Here is a 25,946-nt window from a genome sequence, read left to right as displayed (position 1 = left end):
ATTAATAAATTTACTTCCATAAAAAATTTGTTTTGTTGTTGTTCGTCGTACACTGCATCTGTAGCGTTGGTACACCCTCCACGAGGTTGTCACACTTCAATTCTCAGTTTTGTTTGTTTGTTTCATTCGCTGTTTGTTTCTTGTTTATCTTAAAATCCAGACGAAATTAGTATTTCTATCTTTACTTATCTTTTACTCTGATAATATGAAAACATTGTTTATCATATGATCTAGTAAAATCTAAGTAAAGAGGGGCAGCTGTCAACACTCAATTTCGTCCGGATTGACTAAATAATTTGTTTTATTGTTTTATCCTCATAAAAGGAAAAATTAAAAAAATATATATGTGTGTATATAAAAAGAAAAAAAAGTATATAATAAAAAATTATTAAAAAAAAAAAAGGTAAAAAAAAAATAGGATGAAGCGTTCGTCCTTCTTTGGGCGCGTTCGGTTTTTGCCACTGTTGCTGTGACCGTTCGTCCTCAACCGTGAGCCTTCAGCACGTTCGGACGTTCGTCCTCCGTTTCAACCGTTCGGTTATCATCCAGCGTTCGTCTTCCATTGCTTCGACCGTTCGTCCTAAACTGTGAGTCCTCAGCGTTCGTCATTTCTCAACCCAGCGTTCGTCTTCTACTGTAGCTTTAGGACGAGCGTTCGCGTTCGTTCTCGAGGATCGTTCGTCCTCTGCATGGCGCGACCGTTCGTCCTCTGCCGTTCGTCCTAAAGCTACAGATTAAAATACAACAAACAAATAGCCCTTCCCAAACACAACAAATTGTGGATTGTCTGTTATATAAGAAAAATGACAGCCAAACTTGAAGGGTAGTTATAATTTAAAAGTAAAACTAGCGCAGGCCACACCACACCACTTATTCAATCAAGAGTCAATAACAATGTGAATTCATTTGGTGTATCTAGTATCTGTGATTCCATCTACACAATTAGATAAACTGAATTGACAGGAATAAGGTAAAGAAGGAAGGGATAAGCGAGTAGTACCTGAGATTGGTTTTGGGAAATAGAGGCGTAGATGTATCTGCGTTGCTCAAACACAACCACCCCCGTCAATACCACTCCCAGTGAAGCTCCCAGAAGCCGTTCCTATTTCAAACCCAAATCCGCCATTAAAGTCCTCACCTTTAAATTGAAAGAAAACAAAAAACCTAAACTGATAATATTCTGATAGAGGAACTCGTACCTGGGTGAGAATGCTGATCATCCTTTCCTTTTTGTTTGTTCGCTGCAACAGATTTATCGGAACAATACTTCTCCTTCAAATGCCCCTTCCCGATCTTGCTTCGGGAAAAGCCTACGCTCCTCACGACGTCGTATTCGCCGCTTACTTCTCCCTGCTTGGGCCTGTTTGTTGCACTGCCCAAACCACTAGGCCCAAAGGATGCACTCCAACACCATCTTTTGAAGATTCTTTATTGTTTTTATTTCTTCACCCCACAATTTCTTTTGGAGAAAACTGTCTCTAATTAATGGTGGTATACTAGTAGTAGTAGTGTACAAGTGTTTACAAACCATTTAAAGTGAACATGGTGGATCCCAACAATATTTTTGGTATAATTTTCTTATGTTTGTTATCTAAAACTTTTATGGATTGTGTAATTCCATAATACGATTTAAGATTTTTTTTTGTCGAGAAATTTTGTGAAAGGTAAATATTGCACTAATACTATCTTATTATTTATAATTATATAATTTGGAAGATATTTCTTTTATCGACTTTAAATAGGTTAATTTGTAATTTGAAAGGTGATTTATGACTTTCATATCAGCCAATTTCAATTTGACTTATACACAATAACTATGATAGACAATATAACATACAGCGTTTAATTTTAGACTTGGAGTTTACTTTTAAAATGTAATTTCTTTTAAAGATATTTGATTTAATATATATGAATTTGTCTCACAAAACTACCATACAAGTTCAATTTTAGAGTAAAATATATATAAAAAAAATAACATGTTGAGAGTTATGGATGAAATTGATTATATTATAAATTTTGAATCGAAAATAAAATGTTAAAGAGTATTACAGTTATATTTTTTATATTTTTATGATTCGTAGAGATTTGCTTTAGGAAATACAATTAGACAAATTCCAATATTAGGTAAGTTATATTCATACAGTTTTACATTATGGTTTTTTTTGTTATTAATAGGTTGAAATTATCATGTAAAGACTTTTTAATATCTTTTTATTCTTAAATCTTTTAAGTAAGATGTCTTCGTATCTATATTTCATCCTCAACGGAGTAGAGTTGTGAATTGTGTCTGCAAAAGACACTCTAATGCTCAAGTCAATCGAATTCGTCAGATATAAGTTAATAATGTAATGAATGTATACATAATTAATTACCTTGAGAATAATGTTATTTTATACTAAACTTATGAGCCTTTACATGGTTGAGCTTGAACTTGCAAACAATTATCTTAATTAACTTTTATTAGTGACCTATGTAATATTCCTTAATTTTAACTCAGTTTTTTAGTTAATCAAAATTATTTGAGTCATTTTAGTAGAGAATGTCTAAACTATCATATGTCATAGATTGAGATATACCTGACCATCATAGGTCAGGATGCTCCAAGTCATCTTAAGTCATGATGTTTTAGACCATTATAGACTGAAATATTTTAGACCCTGAAGTTGAGAAAATTGCTTGTAGAAACAACAATAGAAGGAGAAGAGAGAACAAGGCTTCCAGAGAAACTTCTCTCATTCCTGAGATTCCTGAGCAACCATTCATCCCTGTTTTTTATTAGGAAGGAGAAGATATGGCCGCCAATCCAAATGGTCATGGTGATGGTCAAGCTATACGCACCTTGGAGGACTATTCTACATTCTCAGGGCCTCTTCACTTCAACAACATTGCTAGGCCAAGGGTTAATGCCGCCAACATGGAGATGAAGCCTGCTCTCATCCATTTGGTGCAAACAATCAGTTCAACAGCCTATCTCATGAGAATCCTTATAATCATTTTGCCACCTTCCTTGAGATATGTAATACTGTGAAGATTCATGTGTGCCTGATGAAGCTATAAGGCTCAGCCTGTTTCCATTCTCACTGGGAGACAACGCCAAGGTGTGGTTGAATTTGTTTCCTGAGAATAGCTTCACGGCATGGGAGGATGTGGTTTCCAAGTTCCTCAACAAATACTTCCAACAATCAAAAGTCAACAAAGGGAAACAGGAAATCTCATCTTTTTAGCAAGATGGTAGTGAAACTTTGAGCCAAGCATGGGATAAGTTCAAGGGGTTACTACGAAAGACGCCCACTCATGGGTTTGATGAGCCTACCGTCCTGAATATGTTTTTGGGAGGCCTTGAATCCCAAACCAAATTGATGTTGGATGCCTCAGTTGGAGGAAACATCAGATGGAAGACACCTAAAGAAGCACATGAGCTGATACAGAATATGGTTGTTAATGACAATGAAGTGCAGAATGAAAGGGATCAACTATAACAAAAAGGTGTTCTTCAACTACAATCTCAGGACGCCTTGTTAGCTTAAAACAAAATAATGACCCAACAACTCGAAGCTCTCATGAACAAGCTCTCTCAACTGCCTAAAGAGCTCCAAAATGTTTCTCAAGCTCAACATCAAGGTTGTGAGTTATGTGGTGGAGATCATGTAAATAGTTAGTGTGCCATGCAAGCAAATTCCCAAGAAGAGCACTACAAAAAAGAAGGGCATTACCGAAGGCCATAAGCCCTCGGAAATAGCCAGAAGCCGTCGGAAAAGGGTATTTACAGACGGCTTATCGACGGCCAAAAAGCCCTCGGTAAATCCCTTGTCGCTAACAATTACCGAGGGCTTCCGCCCTTCGGTAATTACCGAGGGCCAAAAGCCTTCGGTAATTACCGAGGGCCAAAAGCCTTCGGTAATTACCGAGGGCCAAAAGCCTTCGGTAATTACCGAAGGGCAAAAGCCTTCGGTAAAAATCAGGCAGGATTAAAGGATAAAGAATCAATGAACTACATTTAAAATCTCTAGCAAATTGTAATGCAGCTGGTAATGCGATGAACTCTATAATTTCCTTTCAAGTTAAATCATTTTCCGGAACATATATCTTGAAGAAGGTAATAATGAATGTAATTTTTTGTCATTCAACAAAGAATAAAGTATGATTCTTATATTCCAATACATATATCTCCAGAAGAAAAAAGGCTACAAATTATAAAATCTAGCTGTAAATAGAAAGCTCTTATGAATCGTCATTTACATTCTTGACAATCTTCAAAAGAAATTCGCCGAAGAATGAATAAGAAAACCAAAAGACTTCTATCTGGTGAAATTGAGTGAGAATACCAAACAGGGATTGTCCAACTTTGGCAAACTCGTAGTTGGTTATGTATGAGCTGCGCTTTAAATGAAACAATTCTTGCAGTATCCATAATACCAAAAAGGAACCCATAGCCTATCTTCCAATCACTTCCTGTTGGTGTATACTGTGAAGGAACCTTGTAATAAGAGGGATTAACAATGTTAAGGAAATAAAAAAACCAATATATATAAATGGAACACTAGAATAAATAAAATAAAAAATAAATATTTATATATTCTTTTATGAAAATCTGCAAGGATTTGACTATTAACCTTATATATGAAATAAATTTAAGTATTAGCAATATACATTTTAAGGTGATATAATAATTTAAAGTAATATAACATATCCTAAGTATTGGAACATCGTTCCTGCCAAAAATTTATAGATTAACGTGCTGAGGTATTAATTATAGCAACCACCTAGGTCTAATGCAATGTAACATCACGTTTCAGCCAAAATTTCCTACATTAACGTGCCAAGATTTTATTCATCAACTACCACCTAAGCCTGGTGCAGTTAGATATAATTCTAAACATTCCTCAACAAGAATCAATGTAATTATGTTAAAACTAAACATGTGCCGAAACAATTTAAATCAACTTCCAGTTCTCAATTTCCATTCCAAGCAACCCAGATATACTCAAAAAGATTTAAACTATTCCAGAACTAGATTCAGACATTTTAATGAAACTTGTACTTATCTGCATCACTGGGATAATTATTGCAGAATCGTATTCTATGCAATGCATGACCATTACTGGATATAAACCAATAACATTTTAAAGCAAATTATTCATCGTAACTTCCTCTGTACATTAAGCTAAATGCAAATTACCATTTTGGAGCTTTCAGAAGAGAATCAAGACAATCTAGATGATATATATGTAGATAAGTACAAGTTATTACAACTGGACTTTTCATGCATGTTCCCTTTTTTGCTTATACTGTTCTTAGATCGAGTCACAACAGTTATCTAATTTCTCATTCTTTTTAATTTTAACATGTTCTTAATTTATGACTTGATCATTTCCTTTGATAGATATAACAAAAGAATATACTGAATAAAATACTTACAAAATCTCCAATTCAGACAGTGATCCAATATCTCCATAAAGCTTGCCACCCAAACCAGTACTTGCCAGTGTTCTGAAATAAATAAAATTAAATGCTCAAACAAGTTGAATACTGATATAGAACTATGTAGTCTGATACAACATTACCATATTCACAAACGACAAATGCTCAATACACTTTAGCTTCTACTTCCTCGAGGTCGCGAGAAGCTGCCACAAAGCCCGCCCAAAGGCATTACCAATCAACTTCATTGCATTACCATGAGCACAATTGAAAGCCCTCTCCACAGAACCAAAACTATCCTTCTTATACTCTGTTATAGGCGTCAAAAGCCATGGCAAAAATGGAAAAACAGGATTCTCCCATAATATACTAAGGAATCAAATTACCGTCGTTGAGATTATAACATGGTCCACTCAACAATTCCTTGGATTCCTCAACCTCGAGATAAATCATACTCTCACACAAAATGGTTTCAGGATTCATGGTACTGGCCACACAGCTGAGATATCCACGAACCTCCCTTCGGAATCCACCAACGCTTGAACCATCAAGCACCCATTTTCACCCAAAATCGAGTCGTCAATTCTGAACCTAGCCAGCCCTAAAACCCTTAAACGAATGTGGAGAGAACTCAAAGCACACAAAACGCACATACACAAAATTATAGAATCCTAAACACGAAACTCATAACAGTGAAGACAAACAAGACAAATGACTCGAAACAGATTTACAACCCAGAAAATGGAGAACGACCAACGCACAGATTGAATCAATACAAGATCAAAACAGATCAAGATAATTAATCGAAGACAACATGGAAAGGCAAAGAAAATTCTTAGCTCCGTGCAAATGCGCCAAACCTAGGCTCTGAATACCACTTGATAGCTCCAGGTCGAGGCGGATCGATGAAGAACCATGGAAACTGGCACAGATCGAGCAAATCAAAGAAGAAGAACATCGAATGACGGACAACGGAGGCAAATCGTAGATTGAGTGGTTTGACCGGTGTAGATTCTAGGGATGTGGATTTGGGACGTTTTGATCGGTGGAAAGAAAGGATTCCACGATTGAATCGATGGAATGGAATGAAAAGAGGTTTTAATCGGGAAAAAGTGAAGATAGATTAGTGAGGATAGGTTTAACCGGTGAAAAGTGGATTATATGGTGGATTAGGTTGAGGCAAAGGAGAAATGTACGGGAGAATGAAGATCTAGAGACTAACCGTGGCTGGTGGATGAAGATCTGAGGCGGAGGAACTTGAAATGTGGATCGGAGACGAGCGGAGGTTCGAGAGAAAAAGAGATGTGTGCTGGTGAATATCTCGAGAGAATGGCTGGATGAAGATGCGGTTCGCAAGGCATTAGGCATTACCGAAGGCCTAAAGACCGTGGGTAATAAACCTTCGGTAATACACACTTTTATTGTAGTGGAGGTGAACTATATGGGTAATCAAGGTCGACAAGGTAACTACAACCAAGGGTGGAGACCTCACCTAAGCATGGTCCAAGGACAAGTTGGGCCATCAAATAGACCACCTCAGCAACAATATCAACCACATCCCTCCTTATCTGACAAGACCTCAAAGTTGGAGGACACACTTCAGCAGTTTATGCAAGTATCCATCTCTAACCACAAGAGCACTGAAGCTTCCATTAGAAACTTGGAGATATAAGTGGGTCAACTTGCTAAGAAGCTGGAGGAGAAAACTGAAAAGAATTTTGTAGCCAACACTGAAGTTAACCCTCAGGAGAAATGTAATGTCATTACAACAAGAAGTGGAAAAGAGGTTGGGCTTGATTACAAGGAGAAGCTGCCAAATGAAGAGAAGAGAAGCAATGAAGATAAGATTCAAGCACAAAAAGAAACTAATCAAGAGATTGTTGGGGGAGAAGAAAAAAATAAAGGAAAAGAAAAAGAGAAAAAACAAAAAGAGAAGGAAATTTTGAAACATCTTCCTTATCCGAAAAATCCTTCCAATAAAGAAAAGGAGAAACATTTGGCTCGATTCAAGCAAATATTCAACCAGCTTGAGATTACCATACCCTTTACTGAAGCGTTGCAACAAATTCCCGCCTATGCAAAGTACATGAAGCAAATCCTTAGCAAGAAGAAGAAGTATTTAGATGAGAAAACAATTGAGGAGCAAGGAAATTGTAGTGTCATCATGCAGAAGACTCTCCCTCCAAAATTTAAAGATCCGAGAGTTTCAACATTCCTTGCACCATTGAAGACTATGATATAGGAAAAACTCTTATTGATTTAGGGGCTAACATCAATTTGATGCCCTTATCTATGCTTAAAAATATTAGTGGTCTTGAAGCCAAACCAATAAGAATGATGCTTCAGTTGACGGATAGATCTATTAAATATCCATTTGGTGTAATTGAAGATGTGATAGTCAAAATAAACGAATTCCTTTGCAGCAGAATGGTCATAAGAGTTTGAGATATATATGTATATAAAATATAAAAATATTTTAGCGAGTTTCATGGTGTTATAGCCAGTATCATTTTCAATAGAAAATTAGTTTAAAATTTTAACTTTATTATATTATTGTTAATACTCTTACTTATTTAAATTTAAAAATTTATCTACTATCTATATTAATGTTTGATAAGAATATATGGAGTACATATCACTTGTGAAGAAAAATATTTCTTTTTGTAATGATGATTATTAAAACAAGATTGTGAAAAAAAATAGAAAATAAATTTACTGCCCACAATATTATTATTTACATTAAAAAAAATAGTTTTGATTTAGTCATTGGTGGTTCAATTTTATAAAAGAACAATCTATTAAATATATATAATTTTTTTATTGTTATAATTATATTAAATTTGATATTCATTTTTGTTATGTTAGAGAAGATAATAAAATTATAAATTTTGAAAATATATTTTTCCTAAAATTAGTGGTCAAAATCCACCAGCGAGGAACCATGCAAGCGAAATCAAGCTAGGGGCGGAAAAAAACCTATGTTAAGGAAAAATAAAAACACAGTTAAATTATTTGATTCATTACCATTCTCTCTCTTTCTTTTGATACTTGAATACCACCTCTTTCCACTAAACTTTGATGCCACACAAGACACACAGAGAGTTACCTAACTATATATAGTAGTGATTGAGCTTGAGAAATGGCTGAAGATGTTGAGATTCAAGAGCAAAGAGAATACCCTGCAAAAGACTATTATGACCCTCCTCCAGCACCTTTTTTCGACCGCAGAGAGCTCACACAGTGGTCCTTCTATAGAGCCATTATCGCTGAGTTCATAGCAACCCTTCTCTTCCTCTATGTCACTGTCCTCACCATAATTGGCAACAAAAGACAGATTGATAGTGGCACCGAATGTGATGGGGTTGGCATTATCGGCGTCGCTTGGGCCTTTGGTGGCATGATTTTCATCCTTGTTTACTGCACTGCCGGTATTTCTGGTATACATCTCTCACCCCTTTCAATTTCCTCTCTCAGACACCACAACTGTGCCCTTCTATGCTTTCAAGTTTCAACTTTTCTACATGAAAAAGCCAAAATTTGGACAACTTTTGTATATGCTCACACGTTAAATCTGCTATAAACAGCCATTCAATAAACATAAGCACAATTCGAAGGAAAAAAAGTTGTACGGGTGCTAAAACTAGGTTAAAATTCCTGTATAAAATTGTCCATCTTGTTTCAAAACCTTGTTAATTTCGTGGTTCTTTTTGCTGGTTCGGTTGGATATTGGACAAGGAACGTGGGTGAGTATGCATGCAAGAAGAAAGTGTAACATGTTTTTGGATTTGGTGTTGTAGGAGGACACATAAACCCAGCAGTGACATTCGGGCTGTTCCTAGGACGCAAGGTGTCGTTGATAAGGGCGTTGTTGTACATTGTAGCACAATGTGCTGGTGCTATCTGTGGCACTGGACTGGCGAAGGTGTTCCAAAAGGCGTACTACAACAGGTACGGAGGTGGTGCTAACTTTGTTGCTGACGGCTGCAACAGGGGCACTGCTTTGGGTGCTGAGATTATCGGTACCTTCGTTCTTGTCTACACTGTCTTCTCTGCCACTGACCCTAAGAGGAACGCTAGGGACTCCTATATTCCTGTAAGCACCATAATATATACATGTTACAAACCTATTTCTTAAAAGATTAGTTAGTAATTCGTGGTCTCACATTTTCACATGAAGGTACTAGCACCACTCCCGATTGGCTTTGCTGTTTTCGTGGTTCATTTGGCTACAATCCCAGTTACTGGCACTGGCATTAACCCAGCAAGGAGTTTTGGAGCAGCTGTAATCTACAATGACGACAAAATCTGGGATGATCAGGTTAAAACTTCTTAACTATTTGAAGATGAAAACAGATTTTTACCGAAGAACACAAAATGCTGTTGAAATGTATATGTTGTTATGGATGTTGATAATGACTTGATAATTTTGGTGATTATTTATGAACAGTGGATTTTCTGGGTTGGACCAATTGTTGGAGCAGCAGGGGCTGCATTATACCACCAATACATCCTTAGAGCATCGGCTATCAAGTCTCTTGGATCATTCAGGAGCCATACTTAATTAATTAATTGTTTAATTAATTATGTTTTCAGTAATAGATAAATCAAGGAATTTTCGTTCCTAATACAATTTTGTAATGTATTGAGTTAGATCTTTCTCTTACCATTTTGCTTGAATGTAACCTCGTTACAAGAGTTCATGTTGACAGTATTTTTCTAAGAAATTCACTGTATTTAATGAAAAATGTTTCTAAATTAAATTAAAATTATAAAATATTAAAACAAAAAAAATTATAATTTAAATTAACTAAGCACACTCGTCAGAACACAATTAAAACTATATAACTAAATCAACATACTTAATTTTAAATATTAACAACCATCGATTCATGCTTCATAATTCAAATTAAAGATAGTCACTAGCTTCTTTTACCTGATTGAAAAAGCTATCATGATTTTATGTAGTGTACTACTCATGTCTCATCTCAAGAAACTCTAATCAGAGAGTTGTGATCGGAGTAAGGACCACTAATTGATAAGAAGCCAGAAAAAGAGATCAAGTAACACATGTAAGGAATTATATGTATGTGTCTTAAACTAAGAATTAAAGAAAAAAGAGCATAAACTTACTTACTTTGTAAGCAAAATCGATCGGTAAAGAATGGAGGACTCACTGTGATCTTCTAGGCAACTCCTGATGGTCAAATAGATGTCTCAGGTGTCAAAATTTGTAGAAAGAAAGGAGAAAGAACTCAGAGAATGAGTTTTAGAGAGATAGCGAGTGTTTTAAATATTGAGAAGTGTTTAAGAAATTATACTTATATTATTGAATTATTTTAATATTGAAATACTATGTCTCATTATTTTAAAACAGCTATTAACTCTAATACTCTATTTTCTAGGTGTTTACCCTTTATATCTTATAATTTTTTAATTTTATAGTTTTACAATATTAAAATACTATGTCTCATTATTTTAAAACACCTATCAACTCTAATACTCTATTTTCTAGGTGTTTACCCTTTATATCTTATAATTTTGTAATTTTATAGTTTTATAATTTTGTAATTTTTATATTTAAATAGAATGACAATGCAAAATAACAGGAACATTTATTTACATGAATTCAATGGAAAAGTTTTAAAATTTTGAGATTTTAATTTATCATAAAAATTTAATAGAGATTCAAAACATAATTAAGTCTTAATTAATAATTAAGCTACTTTTCTAGCTTTTTAATTTCTAACGAGCTAGGGTTTTTCAACCAAGAATAATAATTTTTGTGATGAGGAGTGCGGGTGAGTTTCTTAATTTAGGCTTTTTCGGTTTTTTCCTTTCATATTCTATAGTGGTAGTGGGGTTTGGAAGATTAAACCGAAAGGTAAAAATTTGGATTATCTGATACTGATTTTGATTTTTAAAATATTTTTAAAATAGTAATATAGGTGTATTTTTAATGCTCAGAGAATTCCAAAAAATTCAACAAAAAATTTGGACTCCAAAATTGTAGATAAGTATGCCTATGTGCAAGGATGTATTTTGTATCATTTTCTGTTTTGTTTTTTTTTTAAACTTGCTTGTAGGTGTCTCTTTTTCATTTTTTGTTGTTTCTTATAATATGTTTTTCGTATAATTATTTTTTTGCCTTATTCTATTTTAACTATTTTGAACTCTTAATGGTTCGTTTACTAAAAAAATGAGCTAATCTTTAAATATTTTGTGAGAATATACAATTAAATAGAATTGTTGGTGATTTAATAGTATATAGCAATCTCCATGAGTCATATAGTTGAGTATTCCAACATTTTACTGATTTTAATACATTTCATAACAAAATATGAATTAAAACGTTTTACTGCCATTTTACCAAAACTCAACCTGAATGAAAAGATTTTCCATGGGAGGTGAGACTTTTATACGTGATTTTATTTAGCAGATTGTGACACTTCTGATAGAGAATCTGTGAGTGCAGCCATGGAGAAGGAAGGATTAAAGAGAGTCACAATAGGAGGCACAGAAAAAGGGGAGAAGGCGTGAAAGCTGAGATGATTTTGAATTAACATCACTATGATTTTCACATATAGTGTGTGAGGCTAAGGAAGAGCAGAATGCATTTGGTATTCAATTATTGCATGCGTTTTGTGCCCTCGCAATAATGTGACGGAGCAGGCCAGCAATGCCCTTTGCTGGCCCTCTAAGCTAAGCCAACCTTATGCTTTAATTAATTATCGTTTTCCACTTTCAGACAAAGCAAAGTACAAAACTTTTTTCTGATAAAGTATGAGAAGCCTAATAGTGTCAAGCTGAAATACCCAGCTGCATTGAATACTATGCACATATGCAGATTTTTCCCACTCTTTTGAGATGGGTGGTTATTGCTCTAATTATGCAAGGGTGACAATTAATGTTCTAATCTTCTTTCTGCTTACTCTGTATTGTATCTGTATGCATTAGAGTAAGACACTTGAGCACAATCATGAAAAAATAAGTACTCTTGTTCTTACTCGAGTATAAGGATTATTTCTCCAAGTGCCTGAGTGAGTGGACCTTTTTCTTCACTGAGGAATTCATTTCGATTACAGAACAATACATTCATGGGTGACATAATTTTCCAACAATTTTGTTTCTGAAGTTGATAATTTTCCATATGGTGTCCCTTAGTTAATACTTTTACCATCTACCCCTTCCTCTTCCAATAAAGATATCAGCATCATTATTCCTCAAGTACAAGCATAATTTTTCTTAGAGCCACCTCTAGCTAATAAATAAAGCAATAAGATGGTGTTGTTATCAGAACAACTATGACAGTAATGCCACTGCTGCTTCAATCAATGCAATCTTTAAATGGGCGTCATTGTGAACCATTTATATACGTGTGTAACATATAGCCATGGGCAGTTTGGGAATAGCAAATGCTTTCAATGTTGGGGTTGGGGTCTGTTGAAAGCAAAATCCACAATTTTGTTCCCTCTCCTATAATTAGTCCAAGGAACAACCACTTCTTCAGAACCTCAACACATTTATAAAAGCCAGAGCAACCACCTACAAGTTTTTATCCAAAAGCTACTCTTTCTCTGATTTCAAGTGATCTACACAAAACAAAAGAGAAAAATGAGTTCTATTGGTTTGTCCTTCCTCTTCCTCCTTTCTCTAGCAATTTTCTCTATTGCTAGAGGGCAAGAAAGGGCCCCTCACGGGCTTGCTTATGAGAGTCCCATAGCTTTTCCACCAGCAGCATATGATTTTTTTCATCCCAATGCTCAAAAGCCTCAGACTAGAGACTCATGTGCAGCATCCAAATGTTCACCGCTGCCTCTAGCAGCTCAAGTGGATGGCACTCAAATATATCAAAACAAGGCTTCAGCATTCCAGAAAGGTGGGAAAGATATCGGAGCTGGGGGTGTAGCTGCCATTATCACTGTTTCTGCTTTTGTTGTGCTTTTAGCTATGGGAATCTACTATGTAAAGGTCACTCGCCAAGCCAACATGAATCGAGCGTGTAGTAGTGTTCAATCTCATGCTTGATGTGCTTTTGTTTAATCACTTCACAACCAAGCTTAGAACAAGGCATAAATACTCTTTCACTGCCTTAATTCCCAAAAAAAATTGTTTCCTTGACCATGTGTGTATCTCATTTTCTTATTTCTTAGCACTAGTTCCATTTCCAGTGTTCATGATTAACAATGTAACTACGACTGTCATAGTGATTAATATCAAATTTGGATGTTTTAACAGTTATTATAGTTACGTGTTTCCAACTTCCTACTAACTACTGAAAATAATAAGATAGTTTCGAGGCGAGGCAATATCAGACACAAAATAGCAGGTCTACTGCAGAACCTGGACATAATCAAACACACAGAAAGAGTGCTAAAACATACATTCTAAAACTTCCTTTGAACACATTCTAATTGGTTGAAACTCACGTGACCCCGAGAAGAGTTTGTACTGGAAAAGAGTGTTAAAAAATGTGTTCTTATCATCTCTCACATAAGTTACGAACATGAATCCTGAACTCACTGCAAGCAGACAATCGATAAACTCATTCAGAGTTTTGAGAGGCTTCTCGTCTGTGATACTAAACCGAAGATTTTATAAAAGAAACATACGATAAAATAGATCTTCATGTTTCCCTTTTAGACTTCATAAACGAAGACATTTCCATGAAATACCTGAATAAAAATTAAAATAACGTTGAAATGACTTATTAGTGGTATCTATTTGATATTCTTATCAATTTCCATTCAAATTTTACAGCAAAACGTTGCTTATCAGTGTGCAAATCATTAATTGGCAACAGGCAACTAGGGAATGCTAATTCATAGAGACAATGTGAGTAAATTCTCATATTCAGATATTAGAGTGCTGCAAGGGAGAAAAATCAGGTATCTTGATTCAAATATTAAAGCAACATCCAAGTATTGCAGAATACATTACATTGGTGTTCAAACATCACTAGCTGTGTCCATGTGCACAACCATTTAAAAATCTAAAATGTCAAGGTAAAAATAAGGCCTTGTATGGTATGTTTTGATATCACAATTACAAGAGATAATATTAAAATAAATTTTCTCATAACATTTGTACCATCCGCGTGAGCTGAGGGACTTTATCAAAGGTCCAAATGTCCGATCCACTGTTTTGTTCCACTTATGAGCAAATTCAGAACGTGATTTTTTTCCAAATATAGGTTCTCCGACCTGGAGAGTGAAAGCTGAAAGGTTATAGTTTAAAAGTACCAAATCAAAAAACAAACTTATCTGCACCTTGTGTGTCAAAAGGGGGTATGTAGACTGGCAGAAAAATAAAATAAAGTTTTCAAAAAGCAATTTTGAGGTAAAAGTTTCCAAACACAAATCATAATGGGATCATAAATTATCAAATACTTACTGTTGTTGGTCCCAAATTGCCCAGGCTTCCTGTAGAAGAGTGAAAAAACAGAATTGAAGGTATGGTTAGGCCTCCAGATAATGACCCTTGTATGCTACTAATAACTCCTCTGCATTTTCCCTGAACTGTGATATATACTTGTCCAAAAACATCTCCTCAGACAAGCACAACACATGAATATAACTGGGGACTTTCTTGCAGAGATTTTTTGATTTCAACAGCGGGAAGACTTTATATCGAGGAAGCACGCGATCCTCCATGCTGTACATTAAAATCTGAGGCTGGTGAATAAGGACTGACTTGGGCAGCATAACTGTGTGCAAGAGGAATTTCATTCCAACTTTCAACTTCATCTCTGATGTTCTGAACAAAGTCGGGGCTCTCTTGAACATTTGTAGGCCCTCATCGTTGGAAAACCCAAAACTATTAATTAGTTTCAGCTTTCTCTCAAATGTTTTATCGCTCAAACAACTTAATGTATGAATTGCATGGACAAGCATTCTTGAATTTTCACGGAAACCCAAGTCTACAGCTCGAGAAACACGGTTTTGAATAGTGGACTGCTGTGCAATGAAAAGCCTTGGGTGAAGTTTGAGTAGCAATGCAAGATGAGTCCCAAGAATGCCACACCTCTCCAAGAAGACGGCATTATCCATAAACCTTTTGTACTTTGGGAGTATCCAGCCACATCTGTGCAACACAAGAATAAAATCTTTCTGGTCGCACACAATTTTCCTAATAGCTTCAACTGAGGGGACCAATGTTTTCTTCAAGCTATGAGTCAAAATGGAGGGATTCTTTGAAATGAAGCTGCATAACTCGCGACCCTGGAATCCAGACATCTGAAAGAACTCAATTTTGGATCTTAAGATTTTGTCAACGTCTGTAAACAGTATCTGAGGTCTTTGACGAATCACAGAGAGAATCTGGCTTTGCGAAAAGCCTATTTGTTTGAAGAAAGTGAGCACTGATAAGGGGTTTTGAGGGAATTTGCCCCGTGAAACACGTTTGGAGATATAAAGGGATTGGGTTTTGGAGAACTGGAAGTTGAAATTTAGGTAATCAATCATTGAAGTGGTTTCGTTGAAGTGTAGGCAACGGCATTTAGTTGAGAAAGAGAGGAAGGATGTCAGAGACTGAGAAGAGAATTGATTGAAAAGTGAAAATAAAAGAGCAGGGTGTGACTTTAGAGATTGCATTAGTTTAGTGAACGAGAATGAATGAATGTTTTATTTGGCGTCAACGAACAAACAAACTATTTCTTAGGTTGTCTATTTCGAATTTCCAGCCACCAAAACGTTGTCTGTCTCCTAAATCAGGTATCTTGATTCAAATATTAAAGCAACAGCCAAGTATTGCAGAATACATTACATTGGTGTTCAAACATCACTAGCTGTGTCCATGCGCACAACCATTTAAAAATCTAAAATGTCAAGGTAAAAATAAGGCCTTGTATGGTATGTTTTGATATCACAATTACAAGAGATGATATTAAAATAAATTTTCTCATAACATTTCTACCATCCGCGTGAGCTGAGGGACTTTATCAAAGGTCCAAATGTCTGATCCACTGTTTTGTTCCACTTATGAGCAAATTCAGAACGTGATTTTTTTCCAAATATAGGTTCTCCGACCTGGAGAGTGAAAGCAGAAAGATTATAGTTTAAAAGTACCAAATCAAAAAACAAACTTATCTGCACCTTGTGTCTCAAAAGGGGGTCTGTAGACTTGCAGAAAAATAAAATAAAGTTTTCAAAAAGCAATTTTGAGATAAAAGTTTCCAAACACAAATCACAAGACTTCAAAGTTCAAACCCAGTTTTAACCAAAATTAAATGTACAACCTTTCATCATACCACAGATTAAAATACAACAAACAAATAGCCCTTCCCAAACACAACAAATTGTGGATTGTCTGTTATATAAGAAAAATGACAGCCAAACTTGAAGGGTAGTTATAATTTAAAAGTAAAACTAGCGCAGGCCACACCACACCACTTATTCAATCAAGAGTCAATAACAATGTGAATTCATTTGGTGTATCTAGTATCTGTGATTCCATCTACACAATTAGATAAACTGAATTGACAGGAATAAGGTAAAGAAGGAAGGGATAAGCGAGTAGTACCTGAGATTGGTTTTGGGAAATAGAGGCGTAGATGTATCTGCGTTGCTCAAACACAACCACCCCCGTCAATACCACTCCCAGTGAAGCTCCCAGAAGCCGTTCCTATTTCAAACCCAAATCCGCCATTAAAGTCCTCACCTTTAAATTGAAAGAAAACAAAAAACCTAAACTGATAATATTCTGATAGAGGAACTCGTACCTGGGTGAGAATGCTGATCATCCTTTCCTTTTTGTTTGTTCGCTGCAACAGATTTATCGGAACAATACTTCTCCTTCAAATGCCCCTTCCCGATCTTGCTTCGGGAAAAGCCTACGCTCCTCACGACGTCGTATTCGCCGCTTACTTCTCCCTGCTTGGGCCTGTTTGTTGCACTGCCCAAACCACTAGGCCCAAAGGATGCACTCCAACACCATCTTTTGAAGGTTCTTTATTTTTTTTATTTCTTCACCCCACAATTTCTTTTGGAGAAAACTGTCTCTAATTAATGGTGGTATACTAGTAGTAGTAGTGTACAAGTGTTTACAAACCATTTAAAGTGAACATGGTGGATCCCAACAATATTTTTGGTATAATTTTCTTATGTTTGTTATCTAAAACTTTTATGGATTGTGTAATTCCATAATACGATTTAAGATTTTTTTTTGTCGAGAAATTTTGTGAAAGGTAAATATTGCACTAATACTATCTTATTATTTATAATTATATAATTTGGAAGATATTTCTTTTATCGACTTTAAATAGGTTAATTTGTAATTTGAAAGGTGATTTATGACTTTCATATCAGCCAATTTCAATTTGACTTATACACAATAACTATGATAGACAATATAACATACAGCGTTTAATTTTAGACTTGGAGTTTACTTTTAAAATGTAATTTCTTTTAAAGATATTTGATTTAATATATATGAATTTGTCTCACAAAACTACCATACAAGTTCAATTTTAGAGTAAAATATATATAAAAAAAATAACATGTTGAGGGTTATGGATGAAATTGATTATATTATAAATTTTGAATCGAAAATAAAATGTTAAAGAGTATTACAATTATATTTTTTATATTTTTATGATTCGTAGAGATTTGCTTTAGGAAATACAATTAGACAAATTCCAATATTAGGTAAGTTATATTCATACAGTTTTACATTATGGTTTTTTTTGTTATTAATAGGTTGAAATTATCATGTAAAGACTTTTTAATATCTTTTTATTCTTAAATCTTTTAAGTAAGATGTCTTCGTATCTATATTTCATCCTCAACGGAGTAGAGTTGTGAATTGTGTCTGCAAAAGACACTCTAATGCTCAAGTCAATCGAATTCGTCAGATATAAGTTAATAATGTAATGAATGTATACATAATTAATTACCTTGAGAATAATGTTATTTTATACTAAACTTATGAGCCTTTACATGGTTGAGCTTGAACTTGCAAACAATTATCTTAATTAACTTTTATTAGTGACCTATGTAATATTCCTTAATTTTAACTCAGTTTTTTAGTTAATCAAAATTATTTGAGTCATTTTAGTAGAGAATGTCTAAACTATCATATGTCATAGATTGAGATATACCTGACCATCATAGGTCAGGATGCTCCAAGTCATCTTAAGTCATGATGTTTTAGACCATTATAGACTGAAATATTTTAGACCCTGAAGTTGAGAAAATTGCTTGTAGAAACAACAATAGAAGGAGAAGAGAGAACAAGGCTTCCAGAGAAACTTCTCTCATTCCTGAGATTCCTGAGCAACCATTCATCCCTGTTTTTTATTAGGAAGGAGAAGATATGGCCGCCAATCCAAATGGTCATGGTGATGGTCAAGCTATACGCACCTTGGAGGACTATTCTACATTCTCAGGGCCTCTTCACTTCAACAACATTGCTAGGCCAAGGGTTAATGCCGCCAACATGGAGATGAAGCCTGCTCTCATCCATTTGGTGCAAACAATCAGTTCAACAGCCTATCTCATGAGAATCCTTATAATCATTTTTCCACCTTCCTTGAGATATGTAATACTGTGAAGATTCATGTGTGCCTGATGAAGCTATAAGGCTCAGCCTGTTTCCATTCTCACTGGGAGACAACGCCAAGGTGTGGTTGAATTTGTTTCCTGAGAATAGCTTCACGGCATGGGAGGATGTGGTTTCCAAGTTCCTCAACAAATACTTCCAACAATCAAAAGTCAACAAAGGGAAACAGGAAATCTCATCTTTTTAGCAAGATGGTAGTGAAACTTTGAGCCAAGCATGGGATAAGTTCAAGGGGTTACTACGAAAGACGCCCACTCATGGGTTTGATGAGCCTACCGTCCTGAATATGTTTTTGGGAGGCCTTGAATCCCAAACCAAATTGATGTTGGATGCCTCAGTTGGAGGAAACATCAGATGGAAGACACCTAAAGAAGCACATGAGCTGATACAGAATATGGTTGTTAATGACAATGAAGTGCAGAATGAAAGGGATCAACTATAACAAAAAGGTGTTCTTCAACTACAATCTCAGGACGCCTTGTTAGCTTAAAACAAAATAATGACCCAACAACTCGAAGCTCTCATGAACAAGCTCTCTCAACTGCCTAAAGAGCTCCAAAATGTTTCTCAAGCTCAACATCAAGGTTGTGAGTTATGTGGTGGAGATCATGTAAATAGTTAGTGTGCCATGCAAGCAAATTCCCAAGAAGAGGTGAACTATATGGGTAATCAAGGTCGACAAGGTAACTACAACCAAGGGTGGAGACCTCACCTAAGCATGGTCCAAGGACAAGTTGGGCCATCAAATAGACCACCTCAGCAACAATATCAACCACATCCCTCCTTATCTGACAAGACCTCAAAGTTGGAGGACACACTTCAGCAGTTTATGCAAGTATCCATCTCTAACCACAAGAGCACTGAAGCTTCCATTAGAAACTTGGAGATATAAGTGGGTCAACTTGCTAAGAAGCTGGAGGAGAAAACTGAAAAGAATTTTGTAGCCAACACTGAAGTTAACCCTCAGGAGAAATGTAATGTCATTACAACAAGAAGTGGAAAAGAGGTTGGGCTTGATTACAAGGAGAAGCTGCCAAATGAAGAGAAGAGAAGCAATGAAGATAAGATTCAAGCACAAAAAGAAACTAATCAAGAGATTGTTGGGGGAGAAGAAAAAAATAAAGGAAAAGAAAAAGAGAAAAAACAAAAAGAGAAGGAAATTTTGAAACATCTTCCTTATCCGAAAAATCCTTCCAATAAAGAAAAGGAGAAACATTTGGCTCGATTCAAGCAAATATTCAACCAGCTTGAGATTACCATACCCTTTACTGAAGCGTTGCAACAAATTCCCGCCTATGCAAAGTACATGAAGCAAATCCTTAGCAAGAAGAAGAAGTATTTAGATGAGAAAACAATTGAGGAGCAAGGAAATTGTAGTGTCATCATGCAGAAGACTCTCCCTCCAAAATTTAAAGATCCGAGAGTTTCAACATTCCTTGCACCATTGAAGACTATGATATAGGAAAAACTCTTATTGATTTAGGGGCTAACATCAATTTGATGCCCTTATCTATGCTTAAAAATATTAGTGGTCTTGAAGCCAAACCAATAAGAATGATGCTTCAGTTGACGGATAGATCTATTAAATATCCATTTGGTGTAATTGAAGATGTGATAGTCAAAATAAACGAATTCCTTTGCAGCAGAATGGTCATAAGAGTTTGAGATATATATGTATATAAAATATAAAAATATTTTAGCGAGTTTCATGGTGTTATAGCCAGTATCATTTTCAATAGAAAATTAGTTTAAAATTTTAACTTTATTATATTATTGTTAATACTCTTACTTATTTAAATTTAAAAATTTATCTACTATCTATATTAATGTTTGATAAGAATATATGGAGTACATATCACTTGTGAAGAAAAATATTTCTTTTTGTAATGATGATTATTAAAACAAGATTGTGAAAAAAAATAGAAAATAAATTTACTGCCCACAATATTATTATTTACATTAAAAAAAATAGTTTTGATTTAGTCATTGGTGGTTCAATTTTATAAAAGAACAATCTATTAAATATATATAATTTTTTTATTGTTATAATTATATTAAATTTGATATTCATTTTTGTTATGTTAGAGAAGATAATAAAATTATAAATTTTGAAAATATATTTTTCCTAAAATTAGTGGTCAAAATCCACCAGCGAGGAACCATGCAAGCGAAATCAAGCTAGGGGCGGAAAAAAACCTATGTTAAGGAAAAATAAAAACACAGTTAAATTATTTGATTCATTACCATTCTCTCTCTTTCTTTTGATACTTGAATACCACCTCTTTCCACTAAACTTTGATGCCACACAAGACACACAGAGAGTTACCTAACTATATATAGTAGTGATTGAGCTTGAGAAATGGCTGAAGATGTTGAGATTCAAGAGCAAAGAGAATACCCTGCAAAAGACTATTATGACCCTCCTCCAGCACCTTTTTTCGACCGCAGAGAGCTCACACAGTGGTCCTTCTATAGAGCCATTATCGCTGAGTTCATAGCAACCCTTCTCTTCCTCTATGTCACTGTCCTCACCATAATTGGCAACAAAAGACAGATTGATAGTGGCACCGAATGTGATGGGGTTGGCATTATCGGCGTCGCTTGGGCCTTTGGTGGCATGATTTTCATCCTTGTTTACTGCACTGCCGGTATTTCTGGTATACATCTCTCACCCCTTTCAATTTCCTCTCTCTCAGACACCACAACTGTGCCCTTCTATGCTTTCAAGTTTCAACTTTTCTACATGAAAAAGCCAAAATTTGGACAACTTTTGTATATGCTCACACGTTAAATCTGCTATAAACAGCCATTCAATAAACATAAGCACAATTCGAAGGAAAAAAAGTTGTACGGGTGCTAAAACTAGGTTAAAATTCCTGTATAAAATTGTCCATCTTGTTTCAAAACCTTGTTAATTTCGTGGTTCTTTTTGCTGGTTCGGTTGGATATTGGACAAGGAACGTGGGTGAGTATGCATGCAAGAAGAAAGTGTAACATGTTTTTGGATTTGGTGTTGTAGGAGGACACATAAACCCAGCAGTGACATTCGGGCTGTTCCTAGGACGCAAGGTGTCGTTGATAAGGGCGTTGTTGTACATTGTAGCACAATGTGCTGATGCTATCTGTGGCACTGGACTGGCGAAGGTGTTCCAAAAGGCGTACTACAACAGGTACGGAGGTGGTGCTAACTTTGTTGCTGACGGCTGCAACAGGGGCACTGCTTTGGGTGCTGAGATTATCGGTACCTTCGTTCTTGTCTACACTGTCTTCTCTGCCACTGACCCTAAGAGGAACGCTAGGGACTCCTATATTCCTGTAAGCACCATAATATATACATGTTACAAACCTATTTCTTAAAAGATTAGTTAGTAATTCGTGGTCTCACATTTTCACATGAAGGTACTAGCACCACTCCCGATTGGCTTTGCTGTTTTCGTGGTTCATTTGGCTACAATCCCAGTTACTGGCACTGGCATTAACCCAGCAAGGAGTTTTGGAGCAGCTGTAATCTACAATGACGACAAAATCTGGGATGATCAGGTTAAAACTTCTTAACTATTTGAAGATGAAAACAGATTTTTACCGAAGAACACAAAATGCTGTTGAAATGTATATGTTGTTATGGATGTTGATAATGACTTGATAATTTTGGTGATTATTTATGAACAGTGGATTTTCTGGGTTGGACCAATTGTTGGAGCAGCAGGGGCTGCATTATACCACCAATACATCCTTAGAGCATCGGCTATCAAGTCTCTTGGATCATTCAGGAGCCATACTTAATTAATTAATTGTTTAATTAATTATGTTTTCAGTAATAGATAAATCAAGGAATTTTCGTTCCTAATAAAATTTTGTAATGTATTGAGTTAGATCTTTCTCTTACCATTTTGCTTGAATGTAACCTCGTTACAAGAGTTCATGTTGACAGTATTTTTCTAAGAAATTCACTGTATTTAATGAAAAATGTTTCTAAATTAAATTAAAATTATAAAATATTAAAACAAAAAAAATTATAATTTAAATTAACTAAGCACACTCGTCAGAACACAATTAAAACTATATAACTAAATCAACATACTTAATTTTAAATATTAACAATGTGAGATCCTTAATAATTAGCTTAAGTTAATCCTGGCACCTCACCCTTAATGCTTGCCACCTCATTCTCAGCCATTTAAAACCCACTCCCAATTCTGATTTTTCACCTCTGCTGTGCACGAAAATTTAAGCCATCATCATTTTCTCTGCTACATTAAAAATGCACCAATCTTTGCATGCAAGCACACCACGTGTCACGGGAGAGAATTCCAAATCAGAGTTTGGTGTGCATGTGGCAACCTGTGACACGTTCTTCCAATTTAACATTAGTTTAACAAAAACAGACTTTTCGAAAACACCCTTTCACTTACACGGACTCATCTTCAACCTCTGAAATTCACCCTTTCATCTTCTCCAACTTCTCTCTAGAACCAGTAACCTTCTCTCTTCGATAACTCATCTTCTTCTTCTCCGATTTCCCTTTCCAGAACCGTAGAAGTGTTCGTCCGGTTGAGACCTTTCATTTGGACCGAACAGAACTTGGATCGGAACTGGTAAGTTCTTCTGTCTTAAGCTTCGTCTTTTCTGGTCTCATGCGAACCCTAGTTGGTTGCATGCATGGGTTCTGGGTCTGAGTTTTGGTTGATTGTTTTGGTGTCTTAGTTTTACGGGGGAACTGTGGAACGAAACTTGAGAGTAGAAGTGGTTAGAGGAAACCCTAGAATCGTGCTTTGGAAGTACACTGCTATCCAGGTAAGGGAAGCTTACATATATTTAAATTTATACGTGTATGATTGTATGAAAGCCTGATGTGGGTTGTTGGTATGAAATCTCTGTATACGTGTTTTCTGATCTGCATGAACGAGTCCTGTTATGCTGTTATGAATGTTTACTGATATGATTTCTGGGTTGTTGAACTGCATGCTGCTTGAAACGTATGAGGGATGGATGAATATTATAATGCATAAATTGTTAAGATGTTGATTATTGAGTATGAATTAATCTGGAAGTGAAAGTATAAAGTTCATCAATTTGAGATTCATTTGAAGTATAAAGTATAAGTTAAATTGTTGTAATCTGGAAAATTCCTAAGGTTGAGAAATCTGAAGTTTTATTCTTTCCCACTGATAAATGACGCTCGTCCCTGAACGGTCTTAAACCGTTCGGTCTTCATTAAAATAACTCAGTTTGGAATTCTTTCATTTGGAAAGAATTCTGCTCGCGAATGAGCGTCCCCAATTGAATGTCTGAGCGTTCGTTCAGCTCAGTTATTATAAATATTTGAAACTTTATGAATACATTAACGCTCGGTCTTAAACCGAGCTTCGTCCTAAAAAGCGCTTGATTTCATATTGAGCGTTCGTCCTAAAGAGCACTCGGCCTTTTGCCAAGCGTTCGTCATGATTTGTGCTCGGTCATATACCGAGCGTTCGCTTTGATAAAGAGTTCGGTCTTAAACCGAACGTTCGTCATCATCTTTATTTCCTTACTGAACGTAAATAGCGTTCGTCTTCGATAGCGTCCGACCTCATGTCGAGCGTTGTCTTTAATAGCGTTCGGCCTCATGTCGAGCGTTTGTCTTTAATAGCGTTCGGCCTCATGTCGAGCGTTTGTCTTCGATAGCGTTCGACCTCATGTCGATCGTTTGTTTTAATAGCGTTCGTCCTGAATTTTAATAGTGTTCGTCCTGATCTAAATTAGCGTTCGTCCATACAGTTAATTAACGTTCGTCCTTTTTGAGAAGTGTATCTAAGAATGAAAATGTGATGTTGAGAGAATTATAAAAATGAACGAGCCATATATGAGGTGAATTTATGAGTTTGAGATTTGAACGAGCGTTCCAAGGAGGAACGACTCTTGGTTGGAAATTGATATTTGTAAAGTATGACTGTGGATAAGTTTAGACTCGCTGTCCATCCTGATGTTCCGTGATACGTCTCTTCAAGTAGAAGGGGGTACTCATGTGTGGGAACGGCAGGAGGTCCTTAGTCCATAAGTTAACATGGGCGACGTAAGAACGGACTTACCTCGAGTGGCAGCTGTTTGGTGTTATCCCAGTTACTACATCACTCGGGTGCAAGGACGCTTGAAACTACACAGATTCATACAGTCCGGACGGTCTGTCTAGCATATTTATTTATTTATATTTTGATTGATGTTATATGTATATGTGCTGATTGCATGATGGTTTGAATATAAATGTTGAAGTATGAATTTAAATTACGTAAGCTTACCCTTGCATTTCCATTTTATTGTCCACTGTCCATGTACGTTCGTCTTGTCTTGCAATGATCATCCGTTGTGGATGTGAGCAGATGATGGTACGCCCCTTGAAGCAATGCTGGAAGAAGAAAATTTGGACGACTCCAATCTGGTTGAAGTTGAAGTAAAGGCCGAGCCTTAGAGTGTTCGTTTGATTTAGGCGGTATATGTTAGCATAGTTATAACGTTCGGCCACCTATTTTTGTAAGGCCGTTCGTCTTAATCATATTTTGTCGTACGTTAGTGAATGTATCTAAGAACGTTTACTCTTGGTTTCATTGTATGCGTTTACACGCGTCCTCTGTACTGATGCCGTTCGGCTTTTTTTTCAATCCAGTTTTAATGTAAAGACTGTTTGTGATTACTGTTAATTGTAATTAATTCTGAATTATAGTGATTACTGTATTTTGGGATGTTACATTAGTGGTATCAGAGCAGTTTTGTTCTTTTAAGGAACACTGTAGGTTATGAGTGCACTACGTTTTTGCTGTGTGCTTATTGTGTGTTAATGAGTTATTGTTTTAACTCTTGAACTTTACTAACGCTCGTTTTTCTCTGATCCAGAGAAATAATGGCGCCTAGACTTCCTCCTCCTCCCCAACCGAGTGAGTCTGATACGTCCAGCAGCACTAGGTTGTTGGAAACCGTAGTTGAACGGCTGCATCAAC

At 35.7% G+C, this 25,946-nt stretch overlaps 5 protein-coding genes and 1 long non-coding RNA gene across 7 annotated transcripts; 3 read left to right on the top strand and 3 right to left on the bottom strand.

Moving 5' to 3' along the window:
* Positions 1 to 4,087: 4,087 nt before the first annotated feature.
* LOC148206033 (uncharacterized) lies at positions 4,088 to 8,019 on the bottom strand. The gene is made up of 3 exons (XR_015785906.1): positions 5,565 to 8,019; positions 5,419 to 5,490; positions 4,088 to 4,477 (listed from the first exon to the last, which is right to left on the bottom strand). It is a non-coding gene; the product is annotated as an uncharacterized LOC148206033 (long non-coding RNA).
* Positions 8,020 to 8,398: 379 nt separating this feature from the next.
* LOC148206032 (aquaporin PIP2-7-like) lies at positions 8,399 to 10,109 on the top strand. The gene is made up of 4 exons (XM_088104052.1): positions 8,399 to 8,858; positions 9,219 to 9,514; positions 9,599 to 9,739; positions 9,869 to 10,109. Exons 1-4 carry the CDS (start codon positions 8,561 to 8,563, stop codon positions 9,980 to 9,982), a joined length of 849 nt encoding a protein of 282 aa, XP_087960178.1. The 5' UTR covers positions 8,399 to 8,560; the 3' UTR covers positions 9,983 to 10,109.
* Positions 10,110 to 12,815: 2,706 nt separating this feature from the next.
* Positions 12,816 to 13,664, top strand: LOC148206031 (uncharacterized). Its single transcript, XM_088112734.1, has one exon. The coding sequence runs from the start codon at positions 13,033 to 13,035 to the stop codon at positions 13,444 to 13,446; it is 414 nt and encodes a 137-aa protein (XP_087968860.1). The 5' UTR covers positions 12,816 to 13,032; the 3' UTR covers positions 13,447 to 13,664.
* A 678-nt stretch (positions 13,665 to 14,342) lies between these two features.
* Positions 14,343 to 16,020, bottom strand: LOC148206030 (uncharacterized). 2 transcript variants are annotated; one of them, XM_088104050.1, is made up of 2 exons: positions 14,812 to 16,020; positions 14,343 to 14,635 (listed from the first exon to the last, which is right to left on the bottom strand). In XM_088104050.1, exon 1 carries the CDS (start codon positions 16,008 to 16,010, stop codon positions 14,877 to 14,879), a length of 1,134 nt encoding a protein of 377 aa, XP_087960176.1. In that variant the 5' UTR covers positions 16,011 to 16,020; the 3' UTR covers positions 14,343 to 14,635; positions 14,812 to 14,876. The 2 variants fall into 2 exon arrangements, with proteins under 2 accessions (XP_087960176.1, XP_087960175.1); XM_088104049.1 differs by having other exon boundaries at positions 14,343 to 14,621.
* Positions 16,021 to 16,117: 97 nt separating this feature from the next.
* On the bottom strand, positions 16,118 to 17,282 carry LOC148206029 (uncharacterized). Its single transcript, XM_088104051.1, has 3 exons — positions 17,138 to 17,282; positions 16,939 to 17,040; positions 16,118 to 16,445 (listed from the first exon to the last, which is right to left on the bottom strand). The coding sequence occupies exons 1-3, from the start codon at positions 17,156 to 17,158 to the stop codon at positions 16,329 to 16,331; spliced, it is 240 nt and encodes a 79-aa protein (XP_087960177.1). The 5' UTR covers positions 17,159 to 17,282; the 3' UTR covers positions 16,118 to 16,328.
* Positions 17,283 to 21,172: 3,890 nt separating this feature from the next.
* LOC148206028 (aquaporin PIP2-7-like) lies at positions 21,173 to 22,889 on the top strand. The gene is made up of 4 exons (XM_088104048.1): positions 21,173 to 21,632; positions 21,995 to 22,290; positions 22,375 to 22,515; positions 22,645 to 22,889. The coding sequence occupies exons 1-4, from the start codon at positions 21,335 to 21,337 to the stop codon at positions 22,756 to 22,758; spliced, it is 849 nt and encodes a 282-aa protein (XP_087960174.1). The 5' UTR covers positions 21,173 to 21,334; the 3' UTR covers positions 22,759 to 22,889.
* The last annotated feature ends 3,057 nt before the right edge of the window (positions 22,890 to 25,946 follow it).

This window comes from Vigna umbellata, chromosome 1, assembly GCF_029865625.1.
Source record: "Vigna umbellata cultivar VRB3 chromosome 1, Vumbellata_1.0, whole genome shotgun sequence".
NCBI classification, from domain to species: domain Eukaryota; kingdom Viridiplantae; phylum Streptophyta; class Magnoliopsida; order Fabales; family Fabaceae; genus Vigna; species Vigna umbellata.
This window is presented reverse-complemented; position numbering and strand designations above follow the sequence as displayed.